Source organism: Artemia franciscana, chromosome 11 (genome assembly GCF_032884065.1).
Source record: "Artemia franciscana chromosome 11, ASM3288406v1, whole genome shotgun sequence".
NCBI lineage: Eukaryota > Metazoa > Arthropoda > Branchiopoda > Anostraca > Artemiidae > Artemia > Artemia franciscana.
Genome location: NC_088873.1, coordinates 15,734,269 through 15,751,505, shown reverse-complemented (window position 1 = coordinate 15,751,505; position 17,237 = coordinate 15,734,269). Strand labels below are relative to the sequence as shown.

Sequence of the window (17,237 nt, the reverse complement as noted above, 5' to 3'; positions counted from 1 at the left end):
ATATATATCTATCTATATTCACAGGTGGGACACAGGGACACAACTACAATGGCGCGTAACGACTTACGCTGCGGGGGGCTTGGGGGGCGAAGCACCTCCACCAACTAGGTGTTGGGGTGGTGCGAAGCGCCACCCCAACAGCTAGTTTAGTATTTAAAAGAAAATCAAAATGAACCAAAAATGTTCATTTCTTCATTAGTTCTCCAAAATAACGGAGTTCGTCTGCTTCGATGCTTAGTTTCCTTGATGTGTGCTTAACAGCCTGTATAGCTTTTAGTATTTAAAATAAAACTAAAATGAACAGATAATGCTCATCTGTTCATTATTTATCCAAACTAATGTTAATTAGTTCACCAAACTAACGGAGTTTCGTGTACTTTGATGTTTAGTTTCCTAGATGTGTCCTTGGTGCCCTCATGGCTTTTAGTGTATAAAAGAAAAGTAAAATGAACAGATAATCTTAATTTTTTCATTGGTTCACCAAACTAGCGGAGTTCGTCTATTTTGATGCTTAGTTTGCTAGATGTGTCCTTGGTGCCCATTTGTACCTTGTGTAGTAGACCATGTATTTGTTTCAGTGCATAAAAGAAAAGTAAAATGAATAGATGATGTTTATTTGTTCATTAGTTCTCCAAGCTAATGTTCATTGGTTCTCTAAACTAATGTTCATTAGTTCTCCAAACTAACAGAGTTCGTCTGCTTTGATGCTTAGTTTCCTAGATGAGTCCTTGGTGCCCATTAGCACCATATATAGTACACTCTGTATAGCTTTCAGTGTATTAAAGAAAAGTAAAATGAACTGATAATGTTTATTTATGATACTGTAACCAAAGTCTTATGATAATCGTCTATTTTTGGTGTACCTCTTCACTCTTTATGGAAATGGTCTAATACAATAAAGAAATCGACAGATAGGATTGAAGTCGTGTCGTAGTTGTCTCAGCGCCAAAGCAAAAGTGTTGCAAATATACTATTGTCTTTCGCGGTTTGCTATTTAATGCTTGAGACATGATTTTTTTTTTTTTTTTGCGGATATAAATTTTTTATATTTATGAAGAGTCTTGAACTCTAAAATGTTGATTTTGAATATGTTTAGTTTGAGTCTTCCAATTTTAGATTAATGATTTTACTGTAAGCCTTATTTGTTTTTATATGTGCTTTGCTGAGGACGGCCTTTGGATATAAAGCTGAAATATTCATTTAGGGATAAAACTTTTCACCGTCTTAGATTAATTCTTCATTGTTTTACGTGTTTTTGTTTTTATAGTGGAAAGGCATTGATTGTTGTATTATTTGTAGTAAACACAGTTGTATTAATTATATATACCTATATAGATATTTGTTTGTTTCTTATGTCTTTTTTATTGCTTTTAGTTTTAGGTTTTACTTAAGGTTAGATTCTATAGATTATTTTAGATTTTATCCTTAGTTCTATTATTTAGTTCCTTTTACATTTAGTGTTTAAGACGCCTTACTTTATACAGGCAAAATGTCCGCGTCGTTTAAGCTTGTCTTTTCCTTCTACTTGCCGTAGTCCTGTTTGTTTCTTCATCTTAAAATTTTTTCTCTCTTTCTGAGGCTTTTAAATTTTAGATTAATAATTTTTGCGGACTTTTGGTTCTTACTCTCTTATTATCTTTTCTCTTTCTTTGATTTGTTATTTCTTGCTGTGCTCTTTTTTCCCTTACTGAGGTAGGCTTTCGCAAATCAAAAGATTTTGCACTCTTTCTAATTATTTTTGTCGCTAGGTTTTGCGATTATTTTCTCCTTTTTTCATTTGTATCTATGGCCACTAAGTCATGAAAAAAAAAAATTGTCGCCAACTTATAAAGCCAAAAACTTATAGAACATGCGGGTTTGTGCCAGGAAACTGAAATGACAAAAAAAAATGCAAATTTGTTAGTAAATGTTGGCTAACCAATATTTGCTGAATTGGCAAGAAGAAAAAATGAATAAAAAAGAAGGATACTCGGAAACATGTCCATAGTTGAATTGGTAATGAAATTATTGAAAGACGAAAAAAAAGTTTCTCTCAACCCAAATTTATTTCAATTGTATTATTATTCTTTGTCGTTCGAACACTGATGAATATGCTCTGAAATATGTGGTTTGATTCCACTTTCTAAGTTTATAATGGGAAAAAAGCTCAGATTGATAGGATAACTTTTAAGGACGAAGGATGATAGGCTATAAAAGACAATGCTTTTTGGTAAGCCATATGGGACCAATTTAAAGATAGGACGCCCTTGATGGGTGCGGTAAGAGGTCTAAAGATATAACCGACACACGTAGTGGTTTTTGGATGCGATGTATATTTTTTTTTTTAGCTCCACTGTATATGTTGGTGATTTGTAGAAAAGTAGTATCGCCATGAGGCTTTAAAGGGGAACCATAGGGGGGAACTGTTAGAACTACTAGCCCCTCAAGATGTTATTACGCATACCTGGGTAATGCTATAGGACGCGTGTATAGTACAACTACGTAATAGGGCTTGCCTGTTACATCATAGGGAATATTTTCTAAGAGATATCTGCTAGATCGTAGGGAATGTTTTCTAAAAGATGTCTGTTATGTAATTGGAGTTCAGGGTGACGCAGTCTTGCTTGACTTTGCTTCAGTATTGAAAAAGAGTTCAGTGTGTCAACATCAAGGATATTATTCTTTAGTAATGTGTGCTTTTACTCTAATGGATATTGAAGGCACTAGCAATAGCGAAAAAAGCCTAGAGCGTCTAATGCTGCAGTAGAAATTACAAGGGGCTCTTGGCTAACCCCAGAATGGGATGAAATGCTTGCGCAATATGTTATATCATTAAGCAAATTCAAGTCGGAAGAAGAGTATGCAAAAGTGAATATAATGCATATACAAAGATTACATGACGGATTAAATACATTGTGAAATATATTGAAGACAACGATCTGAGTCAATCTACAAAAAGGAGTAAGTTTGCTGCAAGCGAGATCTATTGTTAGTCTAAAATCGGTAGTGAGAGTGTCAGGATCAAAGATGAGTGGATTTGAGAAACAAAAAATCATACGGAATCTAGTGACTTTGGAAAAATGTTTGTTTCTAGATGATGATTGTTCTAGAGTTATCTCTTCAAAAGAAAATATAATGAGAAATATGTCTCCATCACTTGACTATTGCATAAAACTTTTACATCTTGGGCCAGACGCATTTACTCAATTTATTGATTTATGAATTGAAACAAAACTAAATGATACTGTGATTTTGCTTTTAAGCACTACCTAGACGGTCATTTTGCAAGGCAACAAGAAATAACTCGAAATATCCTGTCTAAACATGTTTTGTGACGTCACTCCTCCTTCTAGAAGACTTTCATTTTCCCCAGTCAGTTTCTTTTCAGAAGTGAGGCAGTCAGTATCCATAAATGTTTTGAACAAGTCAATTATGTTTGTATACATGGGACAGCCGGTCATCCTGTGAGAATTGTACTTTTGTTGATATTTATAATGAAAACTTGTAGATTATGCAATCCATGTAAACTGTATAGAGGTTATGCAGTGAAAATTGAAGATTGTAATTCCTGTCTTGAAGAGATTTTTGACTCTCACATTATAAGTTTCCTCTGCTCCAATTTTCACTACGATAAATGGGATGAATGGGAAAATACTTACCATGGCATGATTGCAAAAAAAAACTAAACGTGATTTCAGTTTATTTTTAAGAGATTGGTATCGCCGTGGTTTTAAATTATTTTGGGGAGAAGAACCTGATCTACTCTTCAATTCCTTGAATGATAGAAGACTTTGGTTTTTACGACATCCCTGTGAAAACACAAGCTACTATGATTATAAACCTACAGACTTTTATTTGGCAGTTACAGAAAGTGATTCTTCATATGAGGGTTTTATGTGTAATATTGCTTTAAATAATCAAATTGAAAGACGCAAATTCTGTAATATGAATCAGAATAGTATTATTGACTTGACGAAGATATATAATAAGAATGAAGTTGCGTTATATTATAGAAAATGGGACCCAGACTTTGCATACCAAGATGAATACAAGTTGAATCCTGGCGAGCTGTCACAACTTATCCTTTCGGTTGGTTACCTATACGTATCAGAAGAAATCTAAAGGATACAGAGTTTTTACAGATACAAAGTAATTGGCAGTTACAGAATGTGATTCTTCATATGAGAATTTTGTGTGGGACATGACTTTAAATAATCAAATTGAAACACGTGAATTTTATAATATGAATCAGAATAGTGTTATTGACTTTACGAAGATATATAATAAAAATGAAGTTACATTGCATTATAGAAAATGGGACCCTGCCTTTGCATGCCAAAATAAATACAAGTTGATCCAGACGAGCTGCCACTACTTACCCTTTCCGTTGGTTACCTATGCGTAGAAGAAGAAATCTAAAGGATACAGGGTTTTGTACATACAAGTTTTATTTAATATACACATTTACAAACATATTTAAACATTTCACTCTTAGGGCACTGAAATTTATATTATACAGGCACGAAAGAGTTTTTGTTTTCAACTAAAAAAGTTGTTCAGTCTAGAATTGTAACCATAAATGCTTAAGAAATTCACTGTAAGTATATTCACGACATCAAAAAAGGAAGTACAACAGTGCATGAAAACCACAGGTTTTCGATGATAAATCTTGTACTTGCTTCCTTAGCCGCGTAGAACGTCTATGGTAGACCAAGAGAGTTCAATATTCCTCGCCGTGAAAAATGAATAGCCAGTGCCCTCAACACAATGCCATGTGACCTAAAAGAGTTTCAAGATGTTAACTACTAGCGCAAAAAAATGTTCAAAATAAGGCAACTGGCTTATCTGTTTAGATTTAGGACAAGAAAAAGTTATGATTTAGATGTTCACATTTCGTAATGCTTACTTACGATACTATTAAGACTAATTGAGATAATAGATACCATTCCTGAATCAGCAACAAATGGCAAAATTTCTTCACTATTTTTTTAACGCCTTTCTTTATTTGTTTTGTTGCTATTGGCTGTGGCTTGGTCATTACTAGGTTGAAGGACGAACCACTGCCCATAATAACGAGAATTAAAAACTACCATTTTGAAAAGTTCGCTTGATAAAAAAATGTCATTTATAGCTGATTCACGAAGAGTAAGTATTTTTTTTAATTAATTTCAATTGTAAAATGTTACTCCGAATAAAAATTTATGAAAATATGAATAATAGCCTGAAACCTCCCAAAAAAAGGGTGCCGCGTTGTAGCAAAAAGTGTAGCATTGGAAGCGCCATGTCCGAAAATCCTGTACAGGAAATTTACAGTCCCATCCCTCGAACAACAAGGGAATCACTTTTTTGTATGGGTAGCATTTATGTTCCTTCTTTTTCCCCCTCTAATGTTAACAGGGTACTGGAACACCACATAGAGCTGTTTAAGGGCTCATTTGAATTGATTAATCCACATACTTTTCTAAGCAACAGTACATAATGTTAAAATGATATCCATTTTTTGACGCAAATCTGCATCTTCACATACACCATGATGAATGTCGTCATGCCACAAATGACGCAATTGTAAAACTATATGATGACAACAGTTGCAGTGACGTCATTATGACACCAGTTGCAGTGACGTTATTATCAATATAATAGGCAGACAGGTCAAGCCACCTTAATAGTTATAGCTGGTTATTCGTGATAATACTATATAAACACAATGATGTCAAGAGAGGAAGAGCTATACCAATGTACGACTGAATTTCAGACTGAAATAGAGGACTCCCAGGTAGATGTCCGGGAAAATGGGAAAGAGTCATTAAGCGGAAAAGCAGAATCTAGACCCCGCAATGGAAATGCTTTTCATTCAGATAATTTGGTTAAAATTTTTGCTTCCAGCCCAAACTTAAGAAGACAATCTCAAGAAGCTAAAATTGTGTACGCCACTGAAAAAATGCTTAAAGACAAAGAGGAACCAACGCTATTTAACCAAGATTATGAACCAAATACTAAGTTCCAACGAATTTTCAGCGAATCTCCAGTCTTCAACGAAATTCCAAGAAAGGAAGACATGGAATATCCAAGTACAGTGGCTGATAATCTGTTAAGCTGTAGAATACAGAACTCAATTTCTGAGGTGTCAGGGGATGCTGACGACATCAGTAGGGAAATATTTTTACAAGAACTGGTTGATCAACAGCGTCAAATGGATTCTTTCGGGCCTCAATCAGCGAAAAGTAATGAAGAAAAAAGAGTCCAAGAACAAATTGCTAATTATGGGTTATGTAACAGCCAAGAAAATATTAACGATAATAGGAGTTCAGAACCGTCTTCATTTGTCAATACCCTACATAGTCCAAAGACTTCTCAGTCCTTCAGCTTAGATTTTCCAACACTCATTGATTCAAATACGTCTAAAAAATGTAGTGGGTATGGAAATCTTTTTAAAGATGTACATCAAAATTGGCGGAGAGCCGAGTCAATTAGAGGAGACCCATTTGACATATTAAGGGAAAAGGAGTCTTTCCAGTCAAAACGTATTTCAGGAGGTGAGATTTTGAAGCCTTTAGATTTATCAACTAGATCACAAGTTTATGGATCATCTTTTTCCAACACTCTAATTTTCGAAAAAGACGCAGTTGATATATTAAAGCAAAAGGAGTCTTTCCAGTCAAAAAATATATCAAGAAGTGAGAATCCAGAACCTTTGGATTTAGCTACTATATCACAAGCTGGATCACCTTTCTCCATCACTCTAGGTTTCGAAGAAGTGATGACACGCATTGCCGAACCAAACTCCTTAAGTGCTTTACAGGAATCTACATATAACTTTGGGATAATCAGATCGAAAAGCCAAGAAGGAAAAAATGCTGAATGTTTTGATAAATATTCTGTCAAACCTCAATCAAATTTTAAAGAGCTTGAGCCTGAAAAGGTGTTAGTCAGACAAGAGGAGATAACACCGAAAGAGTTGACTCAAAGAAGTTGTCATCGAAATTCAAGGGGTCGCCTTAGTGCATCTGAAAAAGCAGCCAAATGGAAGGAAGGTAATAGAATAGCAGCTAAAAAGTATAGACTAAAAAAGAAAATTAAACTCCAGGAACTGCAGGAAACAATCAAAAAACTGAAAACATTGCACAGAGGAGAATCACCACAATGAGAGGTATTAAAAAAGTTCCTCGCTGTTCGGAAAATGAATAGCCAGTGCCCCGTCTTTACAGTTGATGGGCCACTATTAACATTGTTAAGGGCATTGTTAAAACTTTGAATATGCTCGAGGTAATCTGATGGTACGCAAATAGAATTTGTATTTAAACAAATGGATCCAAATTGAATACATTGATTTGTGTTCATGGTGGCAAGTCTAATAGAACACTGCCATCAGGGGTAATTTCCCAACAGGTTTCAAATTCATTTAGCGAGATTAATGCAGTGTGTTCCCCCAATGGTTTGGTAAAGGTACATTCTAAATGTATAGTCCCCGTTCGGACGATGTTCATATCTTGAGCACCGGATAAATCCAATACAATGATACCGTGACTTTTCGCAAACATTTTTTTGGTTATACCCTACTGGAGATTGAATTGTCGATTCATAAAGGGTCCTATAGGCCTTATCAAAGTTTAAATTTTAGAGTAGAATTCCATTGACTTTAGATAAAGGTGATGAAAGTCCAAACATTTCAAAATTATGTGGGGAATTTGTCGATTATTCAACGGCACTAGCAATTCAACGCAAAATCAAGTTTTGGACAAATTTTTCCCTTGATAAATGATGAATCAGTGTATGTACGTGTACCCGTAGCAATATGTCGTTGATTCTTGATTGTATGAGGAACGAGAAATTTGATATTATTTCCACTAGCTCTTAATTTTTCAATTGCCAAAGTAACAGAACTCATAACTTGTTGTTTTCGTACATGAAGTATTGCCGAGGGGAGAGAGACTGTCACAACGGGTACAGCACCAACTACTGGTCGCAAAATAAAATTGGACTGAGCAAGGTGTAGCTTTGTATCAATCTTTACATTTGGGACAACCATTGCGGTATATCAAATATCTGATAATTTTTTTCCCAACCAAGTGTAAATCTTTACTCGTCGCATCTCTAAGTATATTGCTAGTGTCAGTGTCCGTTTTAATTCCATATCCAATAGCCATACCTCTCAAAAGCTTATAGGACATTGGAGTCATTAACATGAATTGTATATAACTTGCATAATTTGAAAGATGTGTTGTTTGTGCTCACTAATTTCTATTTTTTTAGACACTGATTTGTCTAAATAAATTGTATAGTATACAATTTTCATAAAATAACCCTCGGCTGTACTTGGTTTTTCATTCTTAGAAATTTCTCTGTTCTGTTGAATAGTTGAATATGAAACCCCCTTTTTCGAGAAGAGATTTTTTGTTGTTGATAACTTGACGCACCTCATGCATATTCCTGTATTCCTCGTAGGGTATAGTAGCAAAAGGGTAATCATCGGAGTCGAAAATTCCCACCAAACCCTCGTCAGAGAAGTCAAAGTGTCTTACTTTAATTTTATACGTACGATAATTTCTTGGGATATTATACGTATTTTTAAGAATACAATCAACAAGAGCAACTTCATATCTTCCCTCAAATTTGATGACTGGGGGGAGTTTTGTCCAGAAATCGCTTGTTTTATTCAAATCATTACAGAGCGGGTTGCTCAAACGGCTTGTTCAAGCAGGCGGTAGTTTTAGTATTTTTTGTTTTGTTTTTTTTTAGTTTTTTTATATTGCGGCCCTGTAGGGCAGGAAATTAGACTCCAACGCTATTTCCAAATATATTAATACTTGCAGTTGCAATTGTGTCCCATTCCCCCGCCTCCTTGATGATATCACGTATAGCTCTAGGCTATATGCAAAAGTCAGCTGATTTCTTGGTTTTGTCATTTTATTTTGTGCTTATTTCTTATCAGTAATTGGCTCGTAATGTCAAATAAAACCAATTTGAGAAAGAAAACTAGCAAAATCAGGAAAGTTTTGCGTATAAACTGAGACTATAGTTTCCCCAGTCAAAACGGGGGACTTACTAAAAACTGGTTAGATCTGTCTGGGTTTAGGACAAGAAAAAAGTTATGATTTAAGTGTTCACATTTCGTAATCCTTATTTACGACACTATTAAGACTAATTGAGATACTAGATACCATTCCTGAATCAGCAACAAATGGCAAAATTCCCTCACTATTTTTTTAACGTGTTTCTTAAGTTTTTTTTTACTATTGGTTATGGCTCGGTCATTACTAGGTGGAAGGACGAACCACAGCCCATAATAACGAAAAATTAAAAACCGTCATTTTGAAAAAGTTCGCTTGTGAAAATAAATGCCATTTGTAGCTGATTCACGAAGGGTAACTTTTTTTGATTAATTTCAATTGTAAAATATTATTCCGAATACAAAATTTATGAAAATATGGATAATAGCCTGAAACCCCCCGAAAAAGGGTGCCGCGTTGTGACAAAAAGTATTGCATTGGAATCACAGTCCCATCGCTTGAACAACAAGGGAATCACTTTTTGCATGGGTAGTATTCATGTTCCTTCTTTTTTCCCCTCTGATGTTAATAGGGTACTGGAACACCACAGAGAGGTGTTTAAGGGCACATTTGAGTTGATTAATCCACATACTTATCTAAGCAACAATACATAATGTTAAATGAAATCCATCTTTTTAACGCAAAACTGCATCTCCACATACACTATGATGAATGTCGTCATGCCACAAATGACGCTATTGTAAAACTATATGATGACAACAGTTGCAGTGACGTCATTAAGACGTCAGTTGTAGTGACGTTATCTATATATATAAAAATAAGTTGTATGTGTGTTATGTCTGTCGAGTGACGTCATGTCATCATGTCGTCATGAAGTTAGTTGTCGTCATGTTTGTTATGACGATGACGTCATTAAAGGTATTTAAGATTTTCGTTCAAAGGCAAATTTTTAATTCTAAGAAGATCGTGGACGGAAAAATGTTTAATTGTAAAATGACTGAGGACCTACAATGGGAGCTGCTCAAAGAGTCTATGCCAAAAAACTTGCTGCTGATAGAGAAAGTAAGAAAATAAAGTGTGCTGAGGAATCACGAGAACAGCAAGAAAACAGGCTTGCGGCTGATAGAGAAAGTAAGAACAGAAAGAGTGCCGAGGAATCACAAGAGCAACGTGAAAACAGGCTTGCGGCTTCAAGAGATAATGCCAGATTAGGAATGTGCAATTTCCGTCAACGAAGGCGTGTCGAGGAACTACTAGAGCAACGCGAAACCAGACTTGCTGCTGAAAGAGAAAGTGAAAAAAGAAGACGTGCCGAGAAATCACAAGAGCAACGTGAAAATTATCGCATGGCATTCAGGTACAGCCCGGTCGATGATTGTAGTAGATGTGTTCAAATCGGGACTATGTCTAAAATTTGTCCCTACTGCAATGCCTTGAAATTTAATGGTGAAACAATGGGAATGTGTTGCGCCTCAGGAAAAGTTAAACTTCCTCAACTGGCTGCACCCCCAGAGCCATTGAAGACTCTGCTTACTGGAACTACGTCAGAATCTAAGCGTTTTTTATCAAAAATCAGAAAATATAAAATATGTTTCCAAATGACGTCGTTTGGTGCCAAAATCGAAAATCCAGATCAATTTATGCCTACTTTCAAAGTAAAAGGGCAAATTTATCAGAGAACAGGGTCCCTTCTACCATTCTCAGGCGAGAATCATAAACTTTTACAATTGTACTTCATCAGTGATAGAAATTCTGAATTGAATGTACGTTGCGAAATTTCTCCCGAAATTGAAAGGACAATCGTTTCCCAATTGCAACATCTTTTCCACGAAAATAATAATTTTGTGCGTCTGTTCAAAACAGCCATCGATTTGATGCCTACTGATACGCATAAAATTGTTATTTCCGCTGACAAAACGCCTCCTGGCCAACATGTGCGTAGATACAATGCTCCAACTATCGACGAAGTGGCAATCGTTATGATCGGTGATCAGTTTTTACATCGAGATATTATTCTTCATAAGCGAAACGCTCAGTTGGTAAGAATTGCTGAAACTCATCGATGCTACGATGCCCTACAATATCCTATCATTTTTTGGGATGGAGCCGACTGCTATCACTTTAATATTAAATTGATAAATCCAGCCACTAACAAAGAAATGAATAAGAAATGCAGTGCAATGCATTATTATTCCTATAGACTAATGATTCGGCAGGATGAAGACAATTATATTTTAAAATGCCGTCAATTGTTTCACCAATACATCGTTGATATGTATGCAAAAATTGAATCAGAACGTTTGCTATTTATCCGTCTGAATCAGATCAAGCTCCGCTCTGAACAATACATTCATTTACGAGATGCAGTTGTAAATGACGGTAATACCACAAACGTTGGAAGATTAACGATTTTACCTTCGTCATATGTTGGCAGTCCCCGTCATATGCATGAATATGCTCAAGATGCTATTGCGTATGTTCGTCTCTATGGTCGTCCAGATTTATTTATTATATTTACATGTAATCAATCTTGGGACGAGATACAGCAGCTTTTACTTCAAGGACAATCGGCGGTTCATAGACATGACATTACGGCCCGTGTCTTCCGGCAAAAGTTAAAATCACTGATAAACTACATAGTAAAACTTGAAGTGTTTGGGTCAGTGCGATGCTGGATGTACTCAGAGGAATGGCAAAAACGAGGATTGCCACACACACATATACTAATCTGGCTACATTGTAAAATTACTTCTAATGAAATTGATGATGATATTTCCGCTGAAATACCTGATGAAAATGTCGATAAGGGGTTATATGATATTGTTGTAAAAAATATGATACATGGACCTTGCGGTGCACTGAACGAAAATTCACCATGCATGGCCAAAGGAAGGTGCACAAAGCAATATCCTCGACTTTTAGTACCCAACACAATTACTGGCAGTGATGGTTACCCACAATATAGAAAAAGATCTACTGAAGATGGCGGTAAAACAGCAATAATAAAGAAGCGTAACGGTACCACCATCGAAGTAGATAACCAGTGGGTTGTTCCATATTCTCCATTATTATCAAAAACATTTAATGCACATAATGCACACATAAACGTTGAATACTGTAACTCCGTAAAGGCAATCAAATACATATGTAAATACGTCAACAAAGGCAGTGACATGGCAGTTTTTGGCTTGCAGTCCGAAATCAAAGGTATCGACGAAATCGTACAATATCAGGCTGGAAGATACATAAGCAGTAATGAAGCTGTTTGGCGAATTCTTTCATTTCCGATACATGAACGTAGTTCAGCTGTTGTTCACTTAGCGGTACATTTACAGAATGGTCAACGTGTTTATTTTTCGGAATCCAACCTGCAACAAAGAGTCCTGAATTCACCGGATACAAAGTTAACTGCTTTCTTTTCGCTATGCAAAAATGATTCTTTTGCAAAAAAACTGCTGTATACTGAAGTGCCTTCGTATTACACGTGGAATACTAAAAATAAAGTATTTGAACGTCGAAAACAGGGTAAGTCAGTCGATGGCCAACCTACCATATTCAAAGATACCACTATAGGAAGATTACACTGTTCACCCCAATCAACATGAATGCTTCTTTCTACACCTGCTTTTGGTGAATGTACCCGGTCCGACGTCATTTGAGTATTTGAGAACTGTAAGGAAACTTCACCATGCATGGCCAAAGGAAGGTGCACAAAGCAATATCCTCGACTTTTAGTACCCAACACAATTACTGGCAGTGATGGTTACCCACAATATAGAAGAAGATCTACTGAAGATGGCGGTAAAACAGCAATAATAAAGAAGCGTAACGGTACCACCATCGAAGTAGATAACCAGTGGGTTGTTCCGTATTCCCCATTATTATCAAAAACATTTAATGCACACATAAACGTTGAATACTGTAACTCCGTAAATGCAATCAAATACATATGTAAATACGTCAACAAAGGCAGTGAGATGGCAGTTTTTGGCTTGCAGTCCGAAATCAAAGATATCAACGAAATCGTACAATATCAGGCTGAAAGATACATAAGCAGTAATGAAGCTGTTTGGCGAATTCTTTCATTTCCGATACATGAACGTAGTCCAGCTGTTGTTCACTTAGCGGTACATTTACAGGATGGTCAACGTGTTTATTTTTCGGAATCCAACCTGCAACAAAGAGCCCTGAATCCACCGGATACAAAGTTAACTGCTTTCTTTTCGCTATGGAAAAATGATTCTTTTGCAAAAAAAACTGCTGTATACTGAAGTGCCCTCGTATTACACATGGAATACTAAAAATAAAGTATTTGAACGTCGAAAACAGGGTAAGTCAGTCGATGGCCAACCTACCATCTTCAAAGATACCACTATAGGAAGACTCTACACCGTTCACCCCAATCAACATGAATGCTTCTTTCTACGCCTGCTTTTGGTAAATGTACCCGGTCCGACGTCCTTTGAGTATTTGAGAACTGTAAACGGTACTATACATGACACTTACCGTAGTGCATGCCAAGCTCTGAATTTATTGGAGAATGACCAACACTGGGATAACTGCATCAATGACGCGTGCGAAACGTCACTCCAAGTCAAATTCGTGCATTGTTCGGAATCAGCCACCTTAATAGTTATAGCTGGTAATTCGTGATAGTACTATATAAACGCAATGGTGTCAAGAGAGGAAGAGCTATACCAATGTGCGACTGAATTTCAGACTGAAACAGAGGACTCCCAAGTAGATGTCCAGGGAAATGAGAAAGAGTCACTATGTTCAGTGACCAATCGTGTTACATCGATAAAAAAAAAATAATGTGCTTGAAAATGAACTTGCAACAGTTAAATCTTAACTTCTGGTTTTGAAGAATACTATGGAGGGCCTATCGGAGATAATTAATAAATGTAATGACGAAATGAATTCAGTAGTCAGTCAATCTTTTATTGAAGAAAATCGCAATAAAATGTGCGACTCATTATTTTGGGGCTTAAATGAAGTACCTATCGAGGATGCTGAGTCTCTGATTTCGGATGTGTTGGTGCATGGATTGTCATTGGATAGAGGAAATTTGCCGTCTTTTAGTGTTGTTCAGTGTTCTAAAAAGTTTGTTAAAACTAAAGTGGACAATACACAGGTTCGATTTTCTCTTTTGAAAAATGCGAAAAAACTTAAAGGGAAACAATTCAACATTTATAAGAATGTTTTTATTGGTGATGATGTTACGCCTCGTGTGCGTATTGTGCACAGGGAACTCCTGGGTATCCGTAAATGCTTATTGGATAAAGGAGTGGAATGCTGGGTACCCCCTACCTTACCCCCTGTCATTTGTATAGAAAATAACACTGTAGATAAAGTAATTTGGTACAGTTCAATGGGTTACAGGCAATATTTTCGTCGCCTGTTCTTTTCCTTATTAGTGTTTTCAAGTGGATTATTTTTGTTTTTCAATTTGTTTTTCTATTTTGTGTCTGTTTGTTATTTTTATTGAAACCATGTACCGAGGTTGTTTTTGAATTTATTGACAATGGATAATTATGATCGTGATTCCCGGAGCATTAGCTGTCTTAATACTCTGGAAGCTTCTAATGTAGATTTTGGGGGCGTATTTACGGAGCAGCTGCATCGGAGTTATGACATTGGGGTAGCAGGGCATTATAAATATATTAGTTCCAAATATTTGTTTAAAGATGGAATCCAATCTGAGTATGGAGATGCGAGAGGCCTCAATGTTTTCCATCTTAATTGCCAAGGGCTAAATTCTTCGTTTAATTTTTTAATTGAAGTATGTGATCTTTCGGTTTTTCAGGTTATCGGTCTTACTGAAACTTGTCTGAATGACCACAACTCCGCTCTTTTAAATATACCAGGATATAAAACAAGGAGGCACACTCGTGCCTCTTTAAAGAGGCGAACCACGACAATGTTAAGCGATCTTCGGTTCCAGTGGTCGCAGAGAGATGGGGAGGGATGCATTTCGTAGCCCGAGCTCCAACTAAGAAACCTGCCAAATTTCATCCACCTCCGACTTTTCCTTCATGGGGAAAATCTGGCCGAAAGTTTCGACACCCCAACCCCACCCACCCCCCCCCCCCCTTTAACGTTGTCCGATCGGGCTGAAATTCACAAGTTAAGGTCTCCTAGGGCCCAGGAGCTTATCCGCGAAATTTCAGCTCTGTTTTCCAGAAACCACGCATAGCCACTTAATGTTCATGTTCTCCTTTTGTTTTTTTTCTGCCACGCCTACAGGTCACAGCCGACATCGGATCTGGGTGTACGAAGACTCATTCGACGCGGAATTCTCCGAGTAATTTTCCTTGAAGGTTTCGTCGGAAAATCTTAACCCCCCGATTTTCTAGCTTAGAAAAACCTATTTCCCCATTTTAATTTTTGAAATTTTAAAAGTTATATTTATACACATGCAGGTATTTCGACTTCAAACATGCCCGGTTAGCTCAGTCGGTAGAGCGTGGGACTTTTAGGTCAAGGGTTCAAGTCCCTTATCGGGCGGTTTTTTTTCACAAAATATGAAAAAAACTTCGTTTTCTTAAAGAGTTAAAGAGGCTGCGTCCCAAAGTCGAACCTTAAAACGTACAGGAATTAGGAGAGGCAGTCCTAATTCCTGTACGAGGAGTACAGGAATTATTAAATTACATCCACCATGGATTGTAGAAAACGTACAGAAATAATATGAAAAAAACTTCGTTTTCTTAAAGAGTTAAAGAGGCTGCGTCCCAAAGTCGAACCTTAAAACGTACAGGAATTAGGAGAGGCAGTTGGGGGCTGCCGCTTCCCAAACCCCCCGCTTTTAAAGACTCTTTTGTACAGGTTTTTTGTTGTGGGAGGCTGCCGCCCCCCTAAACCCCCGCTCTTGGCTTCGGAAAGGCCCTCTTTTAATTAACAAAAAACTGAAATGAATGAATAATGAAATAACTTCGAAAAATGTTAAACACAAGAGGACAGGAGAACCATTGCGCCGAAACTAGTAATTAGTAACAATGAAGTCCCCCCACAACAACAAACCTGTACAAAAGAGTCTTTAAAAGTTTGGGGTTGGGGGGGTTGGGGGGCGGCAGCCCCCCAACTGCCTCTTGTAATTCCTGTACGTTTTAAGGTTCGACTTTGGGACGCAGCCTCTTTAACTCTTTAAGAAAACGAAGTTTTCTTCATATTATTTTACAATAGGAATCGATAGTTTAGGCAACATGGAGGAAACGGTGCATATATTCGAAGCGATATTGAGGTTTTGGTAAGAAATGACTTAGTAGTATACCAGGAAATGGTTTTTGAACCATTTATTCTTCAGCTTAGGCTGAAACCTAAAGATGCATTTGTTATTACATTGTATAGGCCGCCATCTGGCTCCATACCAATCTTTATGGATCTTTTGGATAAGCAGCTGGAGAAACTAGCAACTAGGTCACATCCATTTATGATGCTCGGGGATTTTAATATTGACCTTAATGAGCTTTATGCGAGTGTTTCTATGGATTTTTTGCAGCTTTTTATGTCCTATGGTTTGTTTCCAACTATAAATATATGCATACGAGTAACCACCTCATCATCAAAGCTAATTGACAATATTTTTTCAAATTTGTTTTTTTTCAGCTCCAAAAGTTATTATTACTGATGTATCCGATCGTTTTGGGATTTCAACAAGATTTGATCTCTGTATTCCCCAAAAGCCAGCACCAATAATTCCTAAGAGTCCAATGCATGTGTTTAGCCAGAGTAACCTTCAAAAATTTAAGCAGGCAATTGCAGAAGTCGATTGGAATAATTCAATAGACCTTACGGATGATATAAATACGAGTTTTCAAAGATTTTACGATAAACTAATTTTGTTAGTGACAAAAACATGTATAATGGTTCGTTCGCCATCAAGGAAAAATAATCCTAAGAAACCATGGATGTCGCCTAACTTGTTGCGCTGCATTAATAAAAGAGATAAACTTTATAAGAATTCAATAAATAATGGAAATGATCCGATTTGCTTAAGAATTTATAAAAATTATAAAAACGCCGTGAGTAAATTACTGAGAAATGTAAAAAAATATTTCGTAAATAAATTCACTGAGACCTGTGGTAGCCCTGCAAAAACATGGAAAATAATTAAAAGTGTGATATCGACAGGGAATTCTATTATTCCTGATGAAGTAGTAATGCAGAACGGCCTACCAACGAAGAAACCCGAAGAGATATGTAATGCTGTTTCCAAACATTTTCCTAATATTGGCGTAGATTTATCTT

General features: G+C 36.5%; 1 protein-coding gene across 6 annotated transcripts in view; it reads left to right on the top strand.

Annotated features, from left to right (window-relative positions):
• The window catches only part of LOC136032875 (cAMP-dependent protein kinase type II regulatory subunit-like), a 137,722-nt gene that overhangs the window by 108,914 nt on the left and 11,571 nt on the right, over positions 1-17,237 (top strand). Inside the window, exon 8 of one of the 6 annotated variants that reach the window (XM_065713295.1) lies at positions 3,993-4,137. The exons of the other annotated variants lie outside the window; for them this stretch is intronic. Within the exon in view, the coding sequence (XP_065569367.1) occupies positions 3,993-3,994 (2 nt within the window). The 3' untranslated portion in view covers positions 3,995-4,137. Of the gene's footprint in view, positions 1-3,992; positions 4,138-17,237 lie in introns of those variants that run through there. 6 annotated transcript variants of the gene reach the window in all.